A 25,166-nucleotide genomic window follows, 5' to 3' on the forward strand; every position below is an offset into this window, starting at 1 on the left:
GCAGTGAGCCCTCGTTGACACATTGAGAACAAAGTTACGCATCAAAAACCTGAGATGTTTCATGTATAAAACATAGCTGGTGACTGCGAATAGGAGCCAAGCCACTGATCATGCACACAGTCAGCCCTCCCTGTGGACAATGAGGACCAGCCAAACACCCGTACCCACCTTGCCCCCCTCCACAGGGCCAGGACTTGACTTGGCCCCATCTTCAAAGTGGTGGTCAGGAGAATATTAAGAATTTTCTTCATAAGGCGCATGCAAAGCATCACAAAATGATTTTCTTTGACCTCAGGAGATTGCGTGACATGAAAGTATATTGCATTGGGTATTACAAACCTATTTTACGTGACTCGGACGGTGCCGCTTGGAGGATGAATTCAAACAGATCACATTTGTATTCAGGTTTTATTGCGGTTCAATCGAATCAAATCATGCGGTGACTTTTTTTTCTGTATTTGAATTATTCCCCCCCTCCTCAATTTGAAACATCTCACAAAGGCAATTTTTTCTCAACGTTCTTATTTTCTAAATTATCCCACAGTAGGTTTGGATCACAGGATTTTCAACTGAAATTAACAAGGATAATTCACTGCCAGCTCTCTCAGTTGAAATGAATTTGGCATCTATCGCTGTCAATGGCAGCGAACGAGTTAATTTCAAAGCATTTGCAGTTTGATTTCAAGAATATATTTCTAACAAAAATTAGCACCAGTTTGCCGACGTGTTTGTAAATCTTTTAAAACCTCCTCCTAGTGGGCGTGGGACTCTTCACTCCTCTTCCGGGGGCTGCCCTGGGTGGGACAGGGCTAGGAGCAGAGGGGGTGGAGCTAGCGGCCGGCTGGGTCATAGTTTGAGGCATTTCAATAGGCAGTTTGGGAGGGATAATAGTTTTAGCGGTCACAGTTGGCTTTGCCTCTGGGATTTTTTCACCTTGACGGTACACACAGACCTGAAAAACAAGACATTTGGATATTTTTAATTCGCAAACACACAAAAAAAAATGTTTAACTGTCAGGCTCATACGCAGGGTCGACAATGATCACAGTTGTAAAAAAATAAAAATAAAAATCTCAGGAGTCCAATATAAAAAGATCTGATAATTTTGGTGATTTGTGGTACAGCAACACTCACCACAATATCAACAGATTCCCCTCCGTATTTGTTCTGGACAATCATAGAATATTTGCTGGAATCCTCCATGGAAACACCTCTGATTGTTAGACTGGCAAACTTGCCCTGGTCGATGGAGACCACATACTGGAACATGGAAACAAATGTTGAAAGTGTCAACTTGGGATTTATTTCTAAACATCAATTAAAAAAAAAAAAAAATCATGTTGAATTGGGTTTTTGCTGTTATTTGTGCACACATGTTGCAGTGAATGTCAGTGTTATGACAAATAAAAATGAGGTTACAGTTTTCAGATTTGGCTATCCTGCTACTCAACATTTATTTTATGATGAATAGTCCACAAAGAATCATCAAAAATAAAGAAAGGATTGTTTTTATTTTTAATAAACCTAGTGATGGCACCCTAGCTGAATCACTGTGTTTCCCTTGTTTTCACTTAATAGTTGAGAACGCGACTGTCTATGAATGAGTTGTTTTTCTATTTGTGCTTTTTGAATGACTGTTGACCGGTCCTGCATCACATTCCAATCATATCAGCACTCCTGACCCTAACGTATAGAAAATGCATTGTCGCACAGAGTACCGTAATTTTCGGACTACAAGTCGCTACTTTTTCCCCTCATTTTTATTCCTGCGGCTTATAGTCCAGTTCGGCTTATATGTTGATTTATTTGGGTTAATGGGTAACGCCTTATTTTACAGTGGCGTCATAAGACTGCCATAAGACCGTCATAATGTGACATGATTATGACACTATCAGGGCATTAAGAATGCTTGTGAAACATGTCATTAGGTATCATTCGGCAAATTATGTCACCAACACTCCATATATGTCCACCTCGGATCTTTTACATCTATTCAAAAGTGAGATAAATTGCCGGATGACACAAATGAAGTCTGTCATAAGCATTCATTAATGCTCATGGCAGTGTCATGTCATAATTACGATGGTCTTATGACAGTTTTATGGCACCTCTGTCAAACAAAGTGTTACCAAATACCAGAGCTACCAATTAATGAAATAACTGGAAGAGTAACTGAAGAAATAATTAGCACATAAGATGAATTTTGATTGTTATTTACATCTGTAGCACTGCAATGCATGCTAGGAGGCATGCTGGATGACAACAGTGTTGGCAGCAGAGGTTGACTGTCTCCCCAAAGAGAGCAGTGATGGCCAAATGAAGCTTCTTGAAGCAATGAAGCTTTGCAGTCAATTGTGGTTCATTTGGTCTTATGATGCCGCTGTCAAATAAAGTGTGACCGGTAACATCTTTCGGTGTAAATATCCCATAACGCAGTGAGGACAGCTGCAGCTTATTGTCCAGTGCGGCTATCTTTGAACAAATGCTGTTTTTGTGCCAAATTTGGTGGGTGGTGGCTTATAGTCATGTTCGCCTTATGGTCCGAAAATTACGGTTTTCAGATATGAACTTTATTGTTTGCGAAATATAGCAGTGATGTTGTATTACCTCCCAGTTGGGTGCTAAAGTTCATAAAAAAGCTCTTCATCCCTTTCAATCCTGCTTGCTTGTGTAATTCAGTGACATTCATTCTGCATGCGTTTCCACACTTGAAATTGTAAAGGTTTTCATCAACAAGTAACATCTATATAGTATATATGTGTTTTCCAATTTGTCTACTGCTCTTAGCGTCAAAAGCAGCGGAGGTTCCGTGTTGGGGGGGGGGGAGTTGTCATGAGGTTTGTCAGACACATCACCAAGGACGTCAGTACTTGTTTTAGAAACATTGTTAGCAGGTGAGGGAAATGAATAAAGACGGGGGCAAACTTTCAAATGTATACTATATTCCACCTGGACCCACTCTGCTGTTTCTTTAACTTAAATCTTCAAAGGCGGCAGGAGCCAAAGGGATGCTGATCATGTAGAAAGAACCTCCACCGACTGACTGGGGACACACTTTAGCTGTGTACTAAGTTAGCAAGTAGGCCACTCAGGGAAGAATAGCTTTAGTTTTCTTTTGTTTGAATATATTGTTGACCCAACCACCAATTGAATGGAGGACCTAAAATCTTTCCAGTTGAAATGATAAATCCAGAGTGTACTTTGATGATAAAACACATCAATGCAACTGCAAGTGTTGAAATGAAGTCGCAATAATAATGATGATAATAATAATACCGTATTGGCCCGAATATAAGACGGTGTTTTTTGCATTGAAACAACATTGAAAAAGAGGGGGTCGTTTTATATTCGCGGTCTAGACGTTATACCCATTCACGATGCTAGATGACGCCAGATGTCATTGAAGCGATGTTCTGTTATGACCACTGTTGGGCACGTTACTTTAAAAAAGTATTTAGTTATAGTTACTCACTACTTCTTCCAAAAAGTAACTGAGTTAGTAACTGCATTACTCTATAGTAAAAGTAACTAGTTACCAGGGAAAGTAACTATTTCCGTTACTTTAAAAAGAAGTTGTTGTATGTCAAAGAATTTGAAATTTTCTGAGCAGTATTCGAGTCAGTTGAATAGAGAAGAACAGACAGGTAGTTGTGCTATAGAACCTTGTAATATTCATTGCACCTCACCAGCAACAGATTTATCCTACACTTGAAGTGCAACAAAAATAAACAGATCTGAATTGCTTACCACAGATGTTGACAAAAGCTTTGCCCCGGGACATAAATTACACTTTACATGTACGTTCTTTCCTTTAATTTCGACCCACTTGAAATAGTGTTTATATGTCCACCTCGTAAAGGACAAATTTTCCTCTGAATGCTCTGCCATCATATCCCTCTGCATCTGTTTTGCGTGTGTGTGTTTGCCGCACGCGCTGTACCGGTTTGTGTGCGAAAACACCGATGTGGGTGTTCGGCCATTCCTTACTATGCGGCGAAACGTCTACACAATGCTCAGCGCGCTTGCGCATGCATCCACACGCATGCGCACATCGGTTAGAAGCGGCGAGTACTCACTATTTTGGTTTTTATTTAGTTATTTAGAACCTTTTCACTGCCTCAAAGATACTTTTTGCATGTATTACCCTCTCATACTTTTAACCATTGTGTTTTTTTTTAGTTAGCTTTGAAGCAGTTGACCACATTGGTCACGTCGCGTATTTAAACCGTCCTTATTTGATATAAGTACATTTAAGTATGTTCTGCAGGCATTTTTTTAGTACTTTATTCCTGTATGATCTAGACAAAACAAGTTTAGAGCGCACGGTAGTACTTTGGGTGTCGAATTCGACTAATGTAGGACGTTTCACCGATGGAGCAGATTTTGGCAAAACACCGGCTTTGAAGTACGTGCACTATTAGGCTCGAGCATTTACGTCACAGAATGGTGGATCACGTGAGATTTGACAACAACGCAGCCATATTGGAAGCAGGTCTGGCTCGCAGGACATTAAACTTTATCTTGCCAGTTCAATAAAGGGACAAACTCGTTACTAAGGCGAAGAACAGATATGTGATCAAACTTAATGATGTGAACAATGTTGACCCTTACGAGCAAGCCGAAGACAAATGGAGTAAAGATGTCGACGGGCTTCCACAATTACGCGAAATGGACATTCTGCTGTATTTATTGTTTGGTGTATGTTACTAAACTCATCAGCGATTCCGAAATTACAAAATCGCTACAAAGCTACGAACAGTTTTGCTGCGGATGGGTGCAGGACCTGCACATTATGAGTATCAAAAGGCAACTCCATCGTTCTTGCAAAGGTAGGCTATGTATGTTTACTATTTTCGTTGCCATGAACCTGAACGCACCCAAAGTCTTGGATGACAATTAAACAGAGCAGAGTAGACTCGCTACGACTGGTAGTTTCTTCAATTTATTCAAAGAAAGTAACGCACCGCTTTTGACCGCCATTAACGGTAACGGCGTTGTAACGGCAGAAAAAATAATTAGATTACCCCGTTACTGAAAAAATAACAGCGTTATTCCCAACACTGGTTATGACGGATCTCAGCTACTCTCCCCATTTACAATGCTAGATGGCGCCAAATATTATTGGAGCGATGTTCTGTCATGACAGATCTCAGCTACTAGTTTAACCAGTTTGCATTATTTTATTGCAATGTTTTTCCTTATTCAGATTTGTTTCAAGACTACAGTTACAGTTAGACTTCACTTTGATGGTTAATGCAGTTATTGCAATGTTGTTGTTTTATCACAATAGATTGGTTTATTTACATTTCAAAAACCAGAAGCCATTCATTTACAAATGTGATTGCACTTTAGTTTATATATTTAAATGTTCAGATATTAAGATTTGAATGAGGCAAAATAACATGCTTTTTCTCTCAAATATATTGTTATAATCATTTGTTTCAGATGTACTGTAATTATTTTCTGAATAAAAATAAATTTGGTGTTCAAAAAGTCTTTTTTTCAAATTTGAGTCTTGAAAAAGAGGGGGTCGTCTTATAATCAGGGCCGTCTTATATTCGTGCCAATACGGTAATAATACCTTTGCTATAAAGGACACACACTTTTCTAATGCAGCTTATCAAGTGAGCAGCAACAAACTGTTTGAATTATTTAACAGCCCAGACACTAGGGCAGAGAAAGATGTTGGTTTCATGGTTGATAGGCTGTGCAGGCAAGTGGAAGCGCTCCTCTTTTATTTGACTATTTATTATTTTACCTGATCATCACGCTCGACCTCCACTCCATTCTTCAGCCAAGAAACTTGAGGTTTGGGATCCCCGCACACTGTGCATGTTAAACTCAGGGTCTAATGACATACACATGGAGATATATCAATATAGTATGACAAATAAATAAATGCACAATATGATTTTACCTTCTTTTCCATGATGGTGACAACGTCAGGTAGCCCTCCAATCACTTTACCACGGTCTGTAATGACACACTAGTCACTGAGTAAATTGCTTAGATGGTTTAAAGATTATAAATATGCATCGTGAAAACATGGGAACTCACTCTTTTCAGCATAAGCTTCAGCCCTAATGGAAAAGAGAAAAAAAAAATTGCCTCTATTTAGGTTTGTGTTCATGTTCTTAAAGTCAAATAAAACATAATGATATCGCTACAAATTCCAATTGCAGTTTTAACAAGCACAGGTTTTTGTTGTCCAATAACATAATAAATGACAGCCAATACAACAGAGTCAAGGTCATCATCAAGTCATTCCTACTTGGAATGAGTTTCATGAAATCAAAGCAAAAACCCACATAAGGTTAAATACATTTAATCCTGTTTAGTGAGGTTTAAATTCACAATCACAGTTGTATTTTGCAGTTCTTCAGGCAACTTCTGGGCACATTTTTTAATGAATCCTAAAAACATTATTCAACAACCCTGTAACAAAAGTCTTACTCATTCTGAAATGCCCTCTGTGTGCCCTAAAATTAATGACACTGATATTTTCACCGTGACTGGCTGTAACGTTCAACTCATGACCAAATATGGTGATTTGCTTTGATGGTGAATGGTGAAAATGTTCTAATTTCAGTACAGTCTGTTTCCCATTTTGGCTTCTGCATGATTGGGTCGAAAATAGTAGGCAGATGATTCACAATGGGATATTTTAGACAAAAAAGTAAACAAAATGTGAATATTACATACTGATATTCCGTTAAAGTTGTTGACAATAACTAAGAGAGGAGAATAATAGCTGCATGGAGGGTGAGAGGTCAGCCTCAAAACCAGTGAACTCTCCTTTTTACATCTTGACACTCAATCAGCAAAAGAGCAAGGTATCGCTCTTTGCAGTATGTAAAATGTTGTCTAATTGAATGTTAAGTAGAAAGGGTCTTTAGAGGTTTTCGCTTTGCCTTTTTGTGATTGTTACTTGTTTTTATTTCTGTATTTACTGCTGTTTGGTTCTCCTAATTATTGTAAAACTTTCAGTGTCTACCTCAAGTGTCAAGGACTACATTTTTCTGACATTTTAAAATACAATTTGCTTACAACATGCTTTATTTATTGCACTGAGTGGTCAATTGGCACAAATGTGGCTTGCAACATCAGAGGTATGTGTCTGTATTTTTGGAACATTGTTTTCTTTTTTGAAGTGCCTCTTGTGACCTCCTGTCTATTGTAAATCAGTCTATTTACCTTATGTATGTACAGTGGTACCTTGACATATGAAGGCATCAACTTACGATACTTTCGAGATCCGACGTAAAATTTGACCCCTCATTTGTGTTGACATATGTCAAAATTTCATTGCTTTCCTGCAAGACGGCTGCTTTCTTGTGAGAGAAATGAACATGGGTTCCAAAAAGGTTAATTCAGGTGGTGAAAAAAAGGGAAAAAGGTGACGCTTACCAGTTACCATTAAAATTACTGTACTGTATGTTTTTCGTTTCTTTTCCCCAGATAAATACAGTTGGCAGGAATAGATGAACAAGTCACATTCTCAAAAATTTGAACTTTTGCGCTAGTTAAAGAAAATTAAAACGTATGCCCCCATAAGTGAGTAAGTGCGATGTTTGCAACATTTTCCGGAAAAAAATATAATTAATAGATTCATGTCAACAGCCGCCGTTCAAACAGATAAGTATATTTATAAAAACATGTGCCCTATTTTCATACGCCATCTACATTTAGACCAGCGTCAGTCTACGTCAGACGAATGGGCATTTTAGACCAGGTTCTGGTAATGTTGTGCACAGGTCATTTATTTTAACAGCAGCATCTTTACTGGCAAAGCTCAGCCTCTATCAGACAGAAAGAGAATATGGTTTGCTCAGTGGAAGGTTGACTGGCGCTTGGTATGAATCAGGAAGTACAGCAGATCACATGACTTCTGACATTGAGATCTGGCTAGTGAAATTTAGGGACTCCCTTTCACGTGATTACTTATGTTTTAGAGCGTATGAGTGCAGTTTATAGGCTTTGTTATTACTTTAGTTTCAAAACTCCAAATCCTTTTTTATCATGACAAATGACAACACTGAATAAACTTTCCTGATTTGAAACCATATAATCATATTGATTTGGACTTACTTGAGTTTCTGGAACTCGGCGTATGCTTTGTCGTAAACTGTAAAAAACAAAAACTGAATATTACTTTTTAAAATGACAACACGCACCTTTTACCGTATGTGTTCTTTCACACCTTTACTTTAGTTTATAACAAATGTGTTTCATTACAATTTTTTAAAGACTTTTTATAAAATTAACTCCAAAATTATTCATTTTGAAATACACAAGGCAGATAGGAGGACTGACCTTCACCGCTGAGGTCCAGTGTGCGCTTGTGGGAGTCTTCAGGGTCAGTGATCACGATAGAGTACTTCCCTTTGTCCTTCTCAGTTGGCTCAATGATCTTAAAATCAATAAATTCATTTAGGCACTTGTCAACACTAACCCACCATTTCATCAGTGTCTATTTAATTTTACACGCATGTCTATAAATCATGCTTATTTCATCTGAAAGATAATTATAATTATTAAATTTTCTGGCACAGGATTTTTAAAAAAGTAGCCGATACAATTCAATTAATTAACTGTAATGACTGCTTGGGAGATTTTTTTAACCTATAAATTACTCTATTCCCCAAATGGGATGTTTCATTCATTGAGAGGTCGCCCTGCTATTACCTCTGCACTCACACACAAATTGAGGGATGCACCATAATGTACAGAAGAATCTATTACCTCCATTGTTGCCATAGCAGGGGTTCCTCCTATCACAATCTTGTCACTGGGGCAGAGTTTTTTCTCACTATTGAGAGATGTGGGGAAGGAGTATAGTATAGTATTAGTGTTTGCACATGTTGGCAATTATTGTTTATATGAGAGTATGTACTGCCTACTTTTGAGGTAATGGAAAATCATGTTTACATGCCAGCCTAATGCTACGCCTAGGGATACCAATTTTTCTTTCTCTCGCTATCTGTCATGTGCACTCACAGAAGGCATGAGCAGAGGTTACAAATCTCATCTCTGTAATTTGTGTTCTATGAATAATTAAATAACCTCAAAAGCCTCCCCTAACCCGTGTCACCCTCCTGCCTTTCTCCTTCATTCTTTAGCTTTCCCTAAAGCCTTGTCCCTGAATGTTCTCTTTACACCTGTTTGCGCATTTTGATCTTTAGGGCCACATGGAGTGCTTTTAAAAGCAGAAATGTCTGGGCTTCTTCATAGATAATGATAGGGTGGGGTGGGCGGGGGGGTTGGTTACAAAACAGGCCAATTTTGCTGCAATAACAAGGATAATGAAAGCACTTGCATCAGCCATCCCAAGGCATATTGTTTTTTACCTGGACTTGAGAGGAGGAAAAGCCAAACAACGTACTTTGCGGTCATCGGGTTTGTAGGAAGGCTTCAAATAATCACCTGTCTACCTGCTCTGCTTTCAATATTTTTATCCGAGCAGTAATTGTAGTCATGAAATGACACCTTACCCATGGTACCAGACGATGTTCATCTCTGAAGTGTAATACTTCATGTGACACTGCAGCTGAATGCCGGTAGCCGTGCAGTGGATCACCAGCTCATGTGCACTCACTCCTGAGGGGGAAGATGGAGGTGGGAGAGGGCTGCACACAGGTCACTTTCGAAAATCACACAGACACTTTCCGACTGCTGAGAGTCACCAGGGACCTTTCCCCAACATCAGGGGGAGTGTAATTCAATTTCTCTCCTACATGCAAGAAGAGCTGCATGACTAAAGGATCACATTTTTTCCTATTGACCCACAAATGATGAACCATTAGTGTGAGCATCTTGTATGAAATTGAACGCTATAGTAGTTTGAGGGTGTACTACAAGCTGTTCCTATATAAAGGCTTGTGTACAGTCGGGCAAATAAGTATTTAGTCAACCACCAATTGTGCAAGTTCTTCTACTTGAAAAGATTACAGAGGCCTGTAATTTTCAACATGGGTAAACCTCAACCATGAGAAACAGAATGTGGAAAAAAACAGAAAATCACATTGTTTGATTTTTAAAGAATTTATTTCCAAATTAGAGTGGAAAATAAGTATTTGGTCACCTACAAACAAGCAAGATTTCTGGCTGTCAAAGAGGTCTAACTTCTTCTAACGAGGTCTAACGAGGTCTAACGAGGCTCCACTCGTTACCTGTATTAATGGCACCCGTTTTAACTTATTATCAGTATAAAAGACACCTGTGCACAATCTCAGTCAGTCACACTCCAAACTCCACTATGGCCAAGACCAAAGAGCTGTCAAAGGACACCAGAGACAAAATTGTAGACCTACACCAGGCTGGGAAGACTGAATCTGCAATAGGTAAAATGCTTGGTGTAAAGAAATCAACTGTGGGAGCAATTGTTAGAAAATGGAAGACATCCAAGACCACTGATAATCTCCCTCGATCTGGGGCTCCATGCAAGATCTCACCCCGTGGCGTCAAAATGATAACAAGAACGGTGAGCAAAAATCCCAGAACCACACGGGGGGACCTAGAGAATGACCTACAGAAAGCTGGGACCACAGTAACAAAGGCTACTATCAGTAACACAATGTGCCGCCAGGGACTCAAATCCTGCACTGCCAGAAGTGTCCCCCTGCTGAAGCCAGTACACGTCCAGGCCCGTCTGCGGTTCGCTAGATTTGGATGATCCAGAAGAGGACTGGGAGAATGTGTTATGGTCAGATGAAACCAAAATAGAACTTTTTGGTAGAAACACAGGTTCTCGTGTTTGGAGGAGAAAGAATACTGAATTGCATCCGAAGAACACCATACCCACTGTGAAGCATGGGGGTGGAAACATCATGCTTTGGAGCTGTTTTTCTGCAAAGGGACCAGGATGACTGATCTGTGTAAAGGAAAGAAAGAATGGGGCCATGTACGAGAGATTTTGAGTGAAAATCTCCTTCCATTAGCAAGGGCGTTGAAGATGAGACGAGGCTGGGTCTTTCAGCATGACAATGATCCCAAACACACAGCCAGGGCAACAAAGGAGTGGCTTCGTAAGAAGAATTTCAAGGTTCTGGAGTGGCCTAGCCAGTCTCCAGATCTCAACCCCATAGAAAATCTGTAGAGGGAGTTGAAAGTCTGTGTTGCCCAACGACAGCCCCAAAACATCACTGCTCTAGAGGAGATCTGCATGGAGGAATGGGCCAAAATACCAGCAACATTGTGTGAAAAGCTTGTGAAGAGTTACAGAAAACGTTTGGCCTCCGTTATTGCCAACAAAAGGGTACATAACAAAGTATTGAGATGAACTTTTGGCAATTACCAAATACTTATTTTCCACCATGATTTGCAAATAAATTCTTCGAACAAAAATCGAACAATGTGATTTCTGTTTTTTTTTTTTTTTCCCCACATTCTGTCTCTCATGGTTGAGGTTTACCCATGTTGACAATTACAAGTCTCTGTAATATTTTCAAGTGGGACAACTTGCACAATTAGTGGTTGACTAAATACTTATTTGCCCCACTGTATTTTATTTATGATGCTGTAATTTGTCATTCTTATTATACTGCATACAGTAGTACGTGTTTGAAGAAGGAAGACACCTACCTGCCAGTCGGGTGATCTGGTTAATGGCCTCTTCAAAAACTATAAAATAATACAAAAAAAGAGAAAAGGCAGTAAAGTTAGAGGGCAGATGTATAAAATTGAATGAAACAATTATTTAACAATGTTTTTTGAATGTGTAGTTAATTTGCTATGAGCAAAGCAGAGCTTTACAATATTTCAAATGTTTAGCTTCCCCACAAGTCTTATCGCATGCACCACCGTGTTGTTAAATTACACCTCATTGGTATATCATGACACTGGTCCTTCTACGGACCAGTGATGAAAGCATAGAATTTAAGTTGAAAAATGTGTCACACAGATGTTCACAGATATAGTCATAGCAACAGTGATCTACGGTTAAAAAAAAAAAAAAAACATCTAACTAAACCAAGGCCTGTGGGCAAACAAACTGTCATATCTAATTATTTTTATACAGCAGTTAAAGGTTACAAATAGAATTTGAAGTGGATCACATAACCAGTTGTGTTGCTTACATAAACATGTTCTGCCCTTCACCCATGTTTTAATGAAAAACTGTATTTCACAGATTGTGGTTTTCCCCCTATCAATCAACTGAATAGTGAGTTCAGTTTGTTTACCTTTTCCAGAGACGTCAATTTGACTCATATCCTTTCCTCTATCATCGCTGATGGTGGCCTTGTAAATCCCTGATGTTTTCAGAGAAAACTGGAAAAAATAAGTAGAAAAGATGAGAATTTTGTTTGACGCTTAAAATGGTTAGGGGAAAAAACAGTCGAGAGATTTAAATATCACCAAGAACATAATTAAGTTACCAGTTGAATTGTCAATTTACAGACTCCTGATGCCAGGTCAGGTTTCAGATCAGGGATTATTTCCGTGTCTTCTCTGAACCAGTGGAACTCAGATTCTTTCTTCAAGTTGGCGACCTACAGTGAAAAACACAACATACAGAAACATAGGGGATTTTTGCTCATTCAAGTGGTTGAAGATGTCAGGTTGCAGCACAACCTTCACTAAAAAGTTGTGTAGAAAACCAGCAAAGGTCTTAAATTATTAATTTAAAACTACAATAATTGGTAACTCCATCAAAAGCAGGAGGAGGGGGAAAATGTTTTAAAGGTATAGTAAATTTGCCTTCAATAATGTGATATGGTATATATTTAAGACGGAGAGTGGTGATTGAATGGAGTGAGGCAATGGCTGGTAAAGTTAGTGCCGCAATATACTGCTTCCACATACATGCTTTGTTTGCTGCTGTCAGCAAAAACCTCTTGAATGAGTTTACTTGATGATATACTGTTTAATTCTTAACATCCTGCATCGACAATATATACGGCCATCATTTTGTTGTAGCTAGTTTGAATGTCAAGATGTTTAGCTTATAGCTGTGGGCTTGATATTACTGCATTTGCTTTTACGAATACTATTCTATTATTCATTGAACTTATTATAAATTCCTTGGGGGGGAGGGTTAAAACGCACACTGCAGAAAAGCACACAGAATTAGCTGGTAATGAAGGGAAAATTGATTGTTACCTTAATAATCAGCAGTAAAAAAATTATTATTTTGCTATAAAAAAAAATAAAAAAAAACAGGTTTCGCCTCTTTTTCTTTATTAGCAGCTTCTAAAATGTTTCATTATAGGTCTAATGTCCTTTAGTATCTCCATTAGGCCACTATCCTAAGTCATTTTTGACATCGAGCATCTTATCTTCCTTTGGAGCAATTTAAAGCTCTAAGTCTTAAACTCCTATTTAAAATGTATTGTGCTTAGAAATAAATATTTTCCTAATGCTTTTAATGCTGCCGACTAAGACTGAATAACTCATTGATAATTGTAGATTTACCAAGTTTGTGTGAGTTCACTATGTGTTCATTAAGATTACTCTGGTCATTTAGTTTCGCTCCCTGTGATGTAGAAGATTGGTCTCCCATTACACAGGCCTGCAATTCGTCACCGTAAACAATGTAGTACCCCCAAACTGATCTCAAACAATAACCACATTTTTTTTTTTGCATGTCAGCAGAGAAACTTGTGCAGTACTTGCAGAGTTGCTCCTCTCATAGGCAAATTCTTTCAAACTTCTTTACATTTTTCATAATTTACAAAGTCAAAACATCAGCAGCCTCATTTTAGTGAGTCTCAGCCTGGACTTTTATCGTTAAAGACCATTATTTCCTGCACTGGCTCTGAGCTGAACAGCGAATTAGCAAGCCACAAGTGAGCCATTTGTTTGTTTCGAGTGCAAATGTTCAATAATTGAGTTTGGCTGCATTTACCTTGCACACTAGTGTGACGGAGCAGTCGTCTCCCACGTGAAGGGACAAGAACTCACTGAAGTGGGGGCCTGTTGTCGAGCAATGGGACACAAAAACACTGATGAAACATAATTATGTTTAACTACTTGTGGACCTTTATTGCCATAACTGCAGGAGCAGTCATATGAATAATTTAGCAATACTTTTACGTCTCTGTATGCAAGCTTTTCTCTTATTTGGAAAGTGCGGCCATCCATAAATGCTGCTTATAACTTTTGCCACACCTGTACATTATATTGAAAGCCAATATAACGTAAACAACATAGGAAAGCTCATTTTTAGAGACAGTTTTCATACAAACCTCATGTGTTGGACCACATTAGCTGTATAAATGTGCTTTATGCAGGGTATAGAGTGCTATGAATAGCTTTACGTAGAATTAATTACCGGTATGTGGAAATAAATCAAGGTTCTGCTTTCAGTGAGATGGTTTATTTCTTTTATTTGAACTAAATTAGTCACCCTCCCCCACATGGCAAACAGGTTCTTGCATGCCATGTTTAGTCGAAGTGATGTATGGAGCTCATAGAAATCGTGTAATGTAGTGTTTCATACCCTCCTTGACTCGAATGTACTCTCTCCTCTGGTAATCAGCTTCAGCCAATGCAGCCTTGAAAGCTGAACACAGACACACATGCATACAGAATAACTTAAAGGTGGACTGCCCTCAATGTACAGCAATTTGAGCTCATCAGATCTGGCGTCCACATATGTGAGCATCACATTTTGGGTCAGGTAGGCTACATCTGTATACTAAATGTTAATAATATGGCCTACGTGACAACAAAATATGATGTTCACATACAGTCATGTGAAAAAATTAGGACACCCCATTAAATATTCAGATCTTTATTAAGAAATCTTCACATATCAATGTCTGATCTTTTTTTTTTTTTTTTTTTTTTTTTTTTTTTTTTTTTATCTTTATCTTATCAGGCAGTCTCATTGAAATTAATATCTCTTTTACAAGAGAGGCCTGAGTACAAAGAAATATTCACAAATATCAAACAACACAAAATACACTATCGGAAACAGTTACAATAATCAGTAAAAACATCAGACAAAAGAGATTTAAAATCACCAAGATGAATGATTGACTGAAGTTTAAGAGTAGTTTGCAATTCATTCCATTTAAGAGGAGCATAGAAGCTAAAGCCAGTTCTGCCAACATTAGTGCGAGTGAATGGAATGTTTAGGGTTAAGTAGTTGGATGATCGTGTTATGTAGTTACTGGATTTGAATGACAGGAGAGATGTGAGGTAGTTCGGAAGTTTGCACAGTAAAGCCTTATAGATGAATAACATGATATGGATATTTCTTCTTGATTGTAGTGAGGACCAACTAACGTTTTGATAACGGGTACAATGATGAGTGTGGAAATTGTCATTGGTGATGAAACGTAGTGCACTGTGATAGACCGGGTTTAACTGTTGAAGAGTTGATGGCACTGCATGACAGTACAGGATGTCCCCATAATCAAGTACAGAAACAAAAGAAGATAATACAATGGTTTTTCGGTTAGAAGTTGACAGGTAGCCTTTGATTCTATACAGGAAGCTAAGTTTAAATTTAAGTTTACGGATTAGATGATGAATATGAGTTTTGAATGATAAATTACTGTCAATCCAAATTCCTAAGTATTTGTATGAATCAGTGAGAGTAATTTGAGTACCATTTAGGGATTTGATTCCGGGTAAGTCATTGTCAGTCATGGTGGAAGTGGAGAAAACCATGTATTTAGTTTTTTCAGCATTTAAAACTAATCTGTTATTATGAAGAGATATTTGTAGGCTATCAAAAGCAGTCTGTAAATGACTCAGAGCTAGAGATGGGGAAGAACCGGGCGCGTATAGAATACAATCATCAGCAAAAAAGTGGACATTACAATATTGATTAGGAAGAAAAATATTATTAATGTATAGTGGCACCCCATTTTTAATGGTAAGTGGACTTGATTTAACTCCGTCAGCAGCTACAGTTTGAATTCTGTCTGTAAGGTAGGACTTATACCACTTGAGGGCATTAACATCTAAACCTATGGCCTGTAGTTTATGAAGTAGAATTTTATGATCAACGGTATCGAATGCTTTTGAAAGATCAATGAAAAGAGCAGCACAGAACTTTTTCTTTATCTCTGGAAAAGAAAGTGATTTAATTGCAGGTAAACAACAAAAATTAACGTTGCTTTACCAATTAAACCAAATATATCAACAAAAATGCATATTCAAACTGAGGAAAAAGTTAGGACACCCTCCCACCTAATAGCTAGTGTTACCCCCTTTGGCTGAAAAAACTTCAGTGAGACACTTTTTGTAGCGATCTACCAGTTTTGACATCGGTCTAAAGAATGTTTGCCCCACTTTTCAGCTGTGAGATGTTTGAGGGGTTTCTTACATGTACAGCCCGTTTCAAGTCAACCCACAGCATCGCAGTGGGATTAAGATCTGGGCTTTGATTAAACCATTCCAGGACTCTCCATTTCTTCCTTTTCAGCTAGTCCTTGGTGGATCTACTGGTATGTTTTGGGTCATTGTCACGTTGCAGGGTCCAGTTCGGCTCAGCTTTAATATTTTTTAACAGATATTTCACATGTTCCTTAAGCGCCCTCTGATACACGATGGAATTCATAGTGGATTCTATGATGGTGAGATGGCCAGGTCCTGCTGCAGGAAAAGCATCCCCAAACCATGACACTTCCACCTCCATACTTCACAGTTGGTACGAGGATCTTTTCCTGGAATGCTGTATTGGGGTTATGCCAAACACGTCCTCTGTTCTGGTGTCCAAATAATTCAATTTAAGATTCATCTGTTCAAAGAACATTATTCCAGAAGTCCTGGTCTTTGTCTACATTCACTTTGGCAAACTTCAATCCGGCCTTCATGTTCTTCTTGGGGAGCATAGGGTTCCTCCTTGCACACCTCCCATGAAGGTTAAACTTGTCAAGTCTCTTTCTGATTGTAAAGGCATGCACTTTCACATCAACAGTAGAAAGAGCCTGCTGTTGGTCCCATGATGACATTTAATGTTTTTGGAGACTTCTTTTAGCATCTTGCGGTCTGCTCTTGGGGTGAACTTGCTTGGACGGCCAGACCTGGGCATGTTGGCAGTTGTTTTGAATGTTCTCCACTTGTAGACTATTTTCCGGACAGTGGAATGGCTGATTTTATTTTCTTTTGAGATCTTTTGAAATCCCTTACCAGACTCATAAGCGTCTACAATCTTCTTCCTGAAGGCCTCAGACAGCGCCGTTGAGCTCACCATGGTGTTTTCTCTCACTTTAACAGTCAGACACTGTTGAAAGTATTCTGTGTTGAGGAGTGTGGCAAACTTTCTTCAGACTGATGTCAAAGACTAAAATGGCTAAAAAAAGGATCTCACTGAAGTTATTTCTGCCAAAGGGGGTAACACTAGCTATTAGTTGGTAGAGTGTCGTAACTTTTTCCTCAGTTAGAATATGTATTTTTGTTGATATATTTGGTTTAATGAGTAAAACAGTGTTTAATTTTTGTAGTTCGCCTGCAATTAAATCACTTTCTTTTCTAGAGATAAAGAAAAACAAGATCAGACATTGATATGTGACCATTTCTTAATAAAGAACTGGATATTTCATGGGTGTCCTAATTTTTTCACAAGACTGTACGTGGACGCCAGACCTGAGGAGATTTAAACAGTGTTTCTCAATATTTGTTGAGTCGATTCAATGAAAGCACCTATAGTACCAAGAAAGCACATACTATGGTGCAATGAAAAACTATTTGCACCCTTGTCAAATTCTTATTTTAGGAATGTATACATAAAATACTGTTTGGCGGGGGAAATTACATCTTAAATTCACTAACCCTGTTTGAAAAATGTAATTGTCCCCTAAACAGAGTATCTTGTTGTGCCAACCCTGGTAGCAAAAACTGGCCATATTTTGTCCCACTCTTCCTGGCAAAATTGCTTTAATTCATACCTTCATCTGATTTGCTTGATGACATTAAACATTAAAGAAGGAAACTCTGCAAGAGAGTAAGAATTATAGACTGAGGCAAATACTTTTTTGCTTCATTCCATTAGAAAACAATGAATAAATAGCTCTCAATCTGATTTAACTAAGAAAGTGTTTTGTCTTCGAAGGCATAGGCGGAGTTTGACTTTTGGGGCAGAGGGGGCACAACATGTTGATGACCCCAAAATGCAGTGTCAGCAATAAAATTAACATAAAAGAATATAATAAGCTGAAAATGAGGGTTTTTTTGTTTCCCATCATTCGTGAGGGGAATTCCAAATTAGGCTGCTTATAGGCTGTACTTTTTGCCAAGATTGTCATCCATTGGATATGGTACGCCCGCCTGTGTCGTGCCAATGTAGTTAGCCCGCTCAAAAATTGTATCCCCTGGGCGGAGCCACTGCGCTGCACTTATTTGCTTGATTTCCGTGTTTCGGTGATGTAGTTATCCGCAAGGTTTTAAAACATGGCACATCCATTAAAAACTAATTAACTTTTTTTCTGTCGTATAACATAACATACATACTGAACATAAAAAAGGCCATGTTTCACAGTTTTACTCATAGGATGACCTATAACTGTTATTACTTTAATTCAAGTCCTGTATGGAGCTTCTCCAGTTTAATAAACGTCGATGTCCAAAATATATAACTGTGGTTCTATTCTGGTTTCAATGAATTGTTTAAGTCAACATAGGTCATAACTAATGTGTGTGTGTGTGCGCTCCCGTGGCCAGGGGACACAATTTTTGACGGGGGTAACTACATTGGCAAGGTACCAGTGGTGGTTCTGTTGTACAATTAGCGTCTTTAGTGGGGCAAATTGAAACTCCGCTCACCACTTTTTCGGTGGTCTCTAGTGTTTCATTGTCCACATTTTCAATCCTTGGTTCTTGCTCAGTAGTTATTGTTGTTTTTGAAAGCTTAGGTTTGAAAAAAAAACACGTCTATCCATCTTCCCTCTTCGGTCCTCGAGTTGTTTTGGCTAAGCAAAGCAAATGACCGTCTAACGTGCTAGTTACATGATCTGTTAGAAAAATAATTCTGACCCATTATAAAAATATATTTTTTTGTTCATTTAATTCATTTTTGTTGTTTGTTTTATTGCTTTACAACTTTTATAGACAATATTTTACGGGGAAATTTTGGTTTTAGAATCATATACTGTATAGGGAAGTCAATTACATGTAATGACCCTTTTTGGCCACCAGGGGGGGCCTGGCCCCACTTGCCCCCCCGAAAATCCGCTTATGTCCTTCTAATGCTTAAAATTGAATTAGTAAGAGCTCTAGTGTACTCCAGTTTTTTAATGTTCATCTGTGAACAACAGGGTTCATGAACTGAGGTACCTCGTAATTTGTGAAGAATTTGTTTTTTACTTTACTAATGAAAACATTTGTCTAATTGAGGGAGGCATTTATTTGTCTTCAGTGAAGGGTTTATCCATTGACTATTTAGACGGTCAGACTGTATTTGAGTTGCATTTACATCATAAATAAGATATAGGCATGATGAGAGCAGTAAACAAATATATAAAAACATTGGTTACGGGAAATTTTGTTGTAGACATTTACTTGGGAGGGTGATCAAACTGCATTTGCTACGTCTAATAAGTCTACTGGCTCCTCTTACCATCGCCAATAAGAACCAATGAGCTCTGTGCTTTGCCGCCTCCATCTGTAATCTGGCAGGTGTACGTCCCTTCATTTTCTTCAGTAAAGGTGTCCATGATCAACTCAATGACGCCTGTGGACACATCATGGCCCATCTTGACAGACTGGAAACACAGAATTGAATTTTCAGATGACTGAAATAAAGAAGCTGTTTTATGCTGCATTTAAAATAATAGAGTAATGTGAAATTGTTTTGTGACTATAGCTCTCGGGTGCCAAGTTCTTCCATACTTTTGCTTAATCTTTTTCAAACAAGTGTCACAAACTAAAACCGGGTCTTACATCAGCTGCAGACATTTCCTTGTCATTAACAAAGAATTTGTACGTGACGTTGGGGGAAATCTCTTCAGCCTGCAGCCAAAACCTCATTCTGCCTCGCTCCAAAATTTTATAGGCCAACTCTGACTTCAGAGGGATGACTAGAAGAAAGGACAGCATTTAAAGGAGGTTAAAAAAAGAACAAGAAGAATTCTTTCATTCTTTTTCTCTGGCACTTGGGCCTGAGGACAGCCTCTCTCAGCATTCATAAGGAGAGTAAGGGAGATGAGGTGCAGCAGTGAATTGTGGTTAGGCAGGTGATGCAAAAGCAGGTAAGGGTTGTTTGGATCCAACAAGGGAATTATTTCAGCACCAAGACAAAAAAAGTACATATGGGGTGGAGGACAGGTAAAAAGCAAAGGATGTGTAATTGGAGGGACGGATTAAAGACAGTAAACAGGTCACCCAAAGGTACCTACTTGGATGTCTGACATCATAGCTCTCTGCCACCAGCTTTTTCATCTCTGAAATACAAGTATCTTAAGTTAGAAAAGTATTAAAACTAACATTTCAGATAAAGTGATGAACTAGTTTAGGATGACAGAAATACATTTTGGCGCATGCGATTGTCAAAATGACAACACAAAAATACTTTTATTATTTTTAGTTATTTTTTAAAGCACATACCGTCTGGGTTAATCGAAAAGCTGGATGAAACTCCGTCTGTGTTAGTGACAAAGACAGAGAAGGTCCCAAAGTCTTCTTTATCTGCATTCTTAAAGATCAGCTGGGTTCTATGAAGTAGGGTATTAGAGAAACAGATAAAGACTGACAGATGAATCGCATTAAAGATGTCAAAGTGTGCGTGTGATCTTACTTGTTGCCTTCGGTCTTAATCTCAATTCCTTTGGAAAAATCAGTGATTTCTTCATAGTCTTTCTTCCAAATGAACTGAGAGCCTGCGTTCATTTGGCAGGCCTCAAATGTGAAAACAATGTCACCTGTCTTCTTATCCACACAGCAGGACACCTCCTGGGAGCCTACATGATAAACACAAAGAAAACATTGAGAATAATGTGACAGCACTATTCTTTGTTGAAAACAACAGACGAGCTGCCTGTGTTTACATTTAAGATAGTTTTTGCTTTGAATAGTTTATTTTGGGGGGATTTATGAGTAGGAGATGTAATAAACTTTAAATAAAGAGACGTTAAATGATAAATATAGTAATTTTAGTTTTAAAAAATGTTAAATGATAAATATTGTAATTTTATAAATAAATAAATAAATAAATAAAAATAAAAGATGTTTAAAGCTTACCTGGCACCGCCTTGGCTGTGACAGGGTCAGAGGGCATTGAGGGCATGCCTACACCTGAAGCATTGACAGCACGCACCCTAAGGTCATAGGTGCAGCCCACTTCCAAACCGGTCACCTAGAAGACGAAAATTATTGCTTCTTAAAAAAGGAGGAATACTTTGTTGTATCAAAGTGTTCAAAAACACCTCACACTTGCATTTTTAATCTCACTGGTTCAGGCTAATCGACGGCGTGTTAGAAAAAAATTCTCCAGCTCAACATGTAATTCCAAACTTTGTGCACTAGATGCCAGTGTTATAATGAAAAATATCACCAATATACAGCCAGATACATGTAAATCATTTAAATACAATAAATGTGAGAGACAGCGAGATCGAAAAGTGGTACCGGTATTTGGAATGTGGCAAAATGGCTTTTGGCATGTGGCATTTTTTTTATATGTGGCAAAATGGATTTTTGTATGTGGCATTTATTTATGTTTTTTTTTTTTTTTTTTTTTTTTTTTTTTTTTTAATGGCAAGATGGATTTTGGTATGTGGCATGTTGGGGGGGTATATGGCAAAACCGATATTGGTATGTGGCAAAATGGATTTTGGTATGTGGCATTTTCATTTTTTTCAGTATGTGGCAAAATGGCTTTTGGCATGTGGCATTTTTTTGTATATGGCAAAATAAATTTTGGTATGTGGCATTTTTAGGGGGTATATGTAAAAATGGATTTTGGTATGTGGCATTCTTTTGGGGTATATGTAAAATGGATTTTGGTATGTGGCATTTTTTGGGGGTATATGGCAAAATGGAGTTTGGTATGTGGCATTTTTTTGGTATGTAGCAAACTAGATTTTGGCATGTGGCATTTTCTTTTATTCACTATGTGGCAAAATAAATTTTGGTATGTGGCATTTTTAGGGGGTATATGTAAAAATGGATTTTGGTATGTGGCATTCTTTTGGGGTATATGTAAAATGGATTTTGGTATGTGGCATTTTTGGGGGGTATATGGCAAAATGGATTTTGGTATGTGGCATTTTTTTTGGTATGTGGCAAAATGGATTTTGGTATGTGGCATTTTCTTTTTTTAGTATGTTGCAACCCTTTTGGCATGTGGCATTTTTTGGGGGTATATGGCAAAATGGATTTTGGTATGTGGCATTTTTTGGGGGTATATGGCAAAATGGATTTTGGTATGTGGCATTTCTTTTTGGTATGTGGCAAACTAGATTTTGGTATGTGGCATGTTTTTTCTTTGTATGTGGCAGAGTGGCTTTTGATTGTGGCAAAATTACTTTTGGTATATGTGTTTTTTTGTACATAGCATTTTTTTTTAATATATGGAATTTTTACAGGCCATGCACATCCATGCCATTGACAGCTATGCATTGTATTTTCCATTCATTTTGACACATACAAAAAATGATATATATCAAAAGCCACTTTTCCACATACCAAAAAAATGCCACATACCAAAAAAAATGCCCCATACCAATATCCATTTTGCCACCAAAATCCATTTTGCCACATACCAAAAAAATGCCACATACCAAAATCCATTTTGCCACATACCAAAAAAATGCCACATGCCAAAAGCCATTTTGCCACATACCAAATACCACTTTTCCTTCTGGTCCCTGCTGACAAATGTTTCGATATTTCAATATTAAAGTAGGAACAACGAGGAATATTTAATCCGCACATTAGCATATATTTATTAATGACTTGGATGACTACTAATACAGTGAAAATAATCACTAATTTCTAAAAGTGCTCCAACAAAGCTACAAAAGCAGAATTTCAGGTATCCTCACCTTAAGGAAGCATTGATTTGTGGCTGTCTCGTTGGCTGTTGTCCATTCATCCGTTCCTTTCTTTGCATACTCTACATGGTAACCAGTAACGGGTCCAGAACCAATGTAGACTGGCTTTTGCCACTCTAGCACCACAGAATCATCTCTAACCTCACAGAAAGTCAGATCATAGGAGGGGCCTGTAGCACAGCACACAAAATCAAAATTTAAACATACATTATCATGAACGCTAGTTGGATATTTTCGTGATGTTTTCCTTAATATTGTATTGTATTGTATTGTATTGTATTGTATTGTATTGTATTGTATTGTATATGTAATTGTATTAAATAACCTGGCTCAGGCATCGTCCAGGCCTCACAGGTGTAGTCAGCTGAGTGTTTGGATGCCGGTCCCAGGCCAATAAGGTTGGCCGCATATACTTGGAACTGGTAGACTGCTCCTTCTGTCAAACCCTCCACCTATCAGTGAATGCAGTGCTACTGTCACTATAAAATAATTAATGGTTTTAATATACCCCTCACAGTTCTTTAATTTTGATTCTAAATAGGCAAAAAGCTATTAGTAAAGATTTTTTTTTTTACTCATCTGGTTTTACATTGACATTACCTTGAAAAGTCTTTCAGCAATTGGGGGGATATTTATCTCCCTCCAAAGGCTTGTTCCACAGCGTCTCTTATCGACATAATATTCCTTAATTGGTGATCCTCCTGAGTGAAGGGGCTTCTTCCAGTTCAGGACCATCGAATGTCCGTCGCAGTTCACCAAAGCAATCTTATAAGGCGCAGAAGGCGTGGCTAGACAGAGGGTTGAATAATGAATTTAAAATTTTTTAGCAATAACAACGTTCAAATGGCTTGCTTGAAGCATTAACTATACAGAAATTTCAAAATATAAAAAAAAATACTAACTGAGTGCAGCCTTCACTGTGAGAGGTGCTGATTCCTGAGATTCCTCACTGAGACCAATCTCATTAATAGCCTGGACACGGAACACATAGGTTTCTCCTGTTGTAAGACCGCTCACCACAAATCTGCAATCAGAGGATCACATAGGTTTTTAGCGCTTCATGGTCAATAACCTCACAAACCACTGTGAGCAATGCAATCTGCCCTGGATTCTCACTGGAAACATACTTAGTGCTCTTGTGTGGTTTGTGGTTGGCTGAGGTCCAGTCTTTGGAACCCTTCACACACTGGTCGATGTAGTAGCCAATAAGATTGTTGGGTTCTTTCGGAGGAGCCCACTGGATAAGGACAGAGGTGTCTGTTTCCCGTGTTGCGATCACCTGGCCTGGAGCTGAAGGCACACCTGATGCCGGAAAATGAAACAAAGGCCGTTAGAGGCATCTTCACAACAATTACTTTGTACAAAGGGTATTGAATAAAAGGCCAGGCTGTTTAATATCAATAAAATTTCAGACCTTTGAGTTCTTGGGTTTCAATGGGTCGACTCGGTTCTGATGGCTCACTGGTTCCGAACATGTTAGCAGAAAGGACCCTGAATTTGTACTGTTTACCCTCTGACAGGTCGAAAACAGCATAGCGAGGGGAACGAATTGGGACCTGAGTGTTAACACGCTGCCATGCATCACTGTCAGCCATGCTCTGCATAGAAAGAGACATGGCGGTTACATACAATAAGATTTCATCATCATCGTTTCTGTCAACCCAATATACATGTTGTTCTTTAAGAATATCTGACACAAAGTCAAAAAAGCACTAAACAACAGTCAAATAAGTATATTGTCAATAGAGACAAATTACTGCCTCACCTTTTCTATATAGTACCACATAGGAACCTTGCTAGTTTTTGCTGGAGCTTTCCAGCTCAGAACAATGTAAGTCCTGTCAGTTTCTGAAGCGTAAATCCCTGTTGGAGAACCTGGAGGTTTTCCTTCAGCTGTGCATAAAAATACAGGATGTAAGTGCAATATAAATACCACTACCAATTGTACTACTAGCAATATAGAATAGAACATTATAAAATCAATAAATTCACCTTCAACTTCATCGTGGTAGGATACAACATCCAGTCTTCCACCAAGTTTTTTAGCTAAAGAAATGGGGGGCATATCTTAGCATTTCTAAAGTGCTAACTTTATCTATAGTTGGTATTAATGTGCAAACATATTACTCATCATTTTTTTTTAAATCAGAAAAACACACAATTGCTAAATGTATGTGTACTTTGTCATAATTATATGGTATTACCGCATTTTAATAGTAGTTTTAC

At 38.2% G+C, this 25,166-nt stretch overlaps 1 protein-coding gene across 4 annotated transcripts in view; it reads right to left on the bottom strand.

The window, feature by feature from the left end:
- Positions 1–438: 438 nt before the first annotated feature.
- Positions 439–25,166, bottom strand: part of myom2b (myomesin 2b) — a 37,391-nt gene continuing 12,663 nt past the window's right edge. For all 4 annotated transcript variants that reach the window (XM_057837880.1, XM_057837898.1, XM_057837890.1 and 1 more), the window contains 28 exons: positions 24,933–24,986; positions 24,706–24,833; positions 24,355–24,538; positions 24,068–24,242; positions 23,843–23,964; positions 23,541–23,728; positions 23,266–23,392; positions 22,932–23,110; positions 21,127–21,241; positions 20,684–20,846; positions 20,494–20,600; positions 20,286–20,330; positions 19,831–19,967; positions 19,508–19,652; positions 14,438–14,500; positions 13,844–13,911; positions 12,375–12,488; positions 12,180–12,267; positions 11,581–11,619; positions 9,492–9,597; positions 8,743–8,809; positions 8,314–8,410; positions 8,089–8,125; positions 6,058–6,080; positions 5,918–5,973; positions 5,759–5,848; positions 1,135–1,260; positions 439–952 (listed from right to left, as the gene is read on the bottom strand). In XM_057837880.1, the coding sequence (XP_057693863.1) occupies positions 740–952; positions 1,135–1,260; positions 5,759–5,848; positions 5,918–5,973; positions 6,058–6,080; positions 8,089–8,125; positions 8,314–8,410; positions 8,743–8,809; positions 9,492–9,597; positions 11,581–11,619; positions 12,180–12,267; positions 12,375–12,488; positions 13,844–13,911; positions 14,438–14,500; positions 19,508–19,652; positions 19,831–19,967; positions 20,286–20,330; positions 20,494–20,600; positions 20,684–20,846; positions 21,127–21,241; positions 22,932–23,110; positions 23,266–23,392; positions 23,541–23,728; positions 23,843–23,964; positions 24,068–24,242; positions 24,355–24,538; positions 24,706–24,833; positions 24,933–24,986 (3,056 nt within the window). In that variant the 3' untranslated portion in view covers positions 439–739. The remainder of the gene's footprint in view (positions 953–1,134; positions 1,261–5,758; positions 5,849–5,917; positions 5,974–6,057; positions 6,081–8,088; positions 8,126–8,313; positions 8,411–8,742; positions 8,810–9,491; positions 9,598–11,580; positions 11,620–12,179; positions 12,268–12,374; positions 12,489–13,843; positions 13,912–14,437; positions 14,501–19,507; positions 19,653–19,830; positions 19,968–20,285; positions 20,331–20,493; positions 20,601–20,683; positions 20,847–21,126; positions 21,242–22,931; positions 23,111–23,265; positions 23,393–23,540; positions 23,729–23,842; positions 23,965–24,067; positions 24,243–24,354; positions 24,539–24,705; positions 24,834–24,932; positions 24,987–25,166) is intronic.

The sequence above is a fragment of the Corythoichthys intestinalis genome, chromosome 1 (genome assembly GCF_030265065.1).
Source record: "Corythoichthys intestinalis isolate RoL2023-P3 chromosome 1, ASM3026506v1, whole genome shotgun sequence".
Classification (NCBI taxonomy): Eukaryota; Metazoa; Chordata; class Actinopteri; order Syngnathiformes; family Syngnathidae; genus Corythoichthys; species Corythoichthys intestinalis.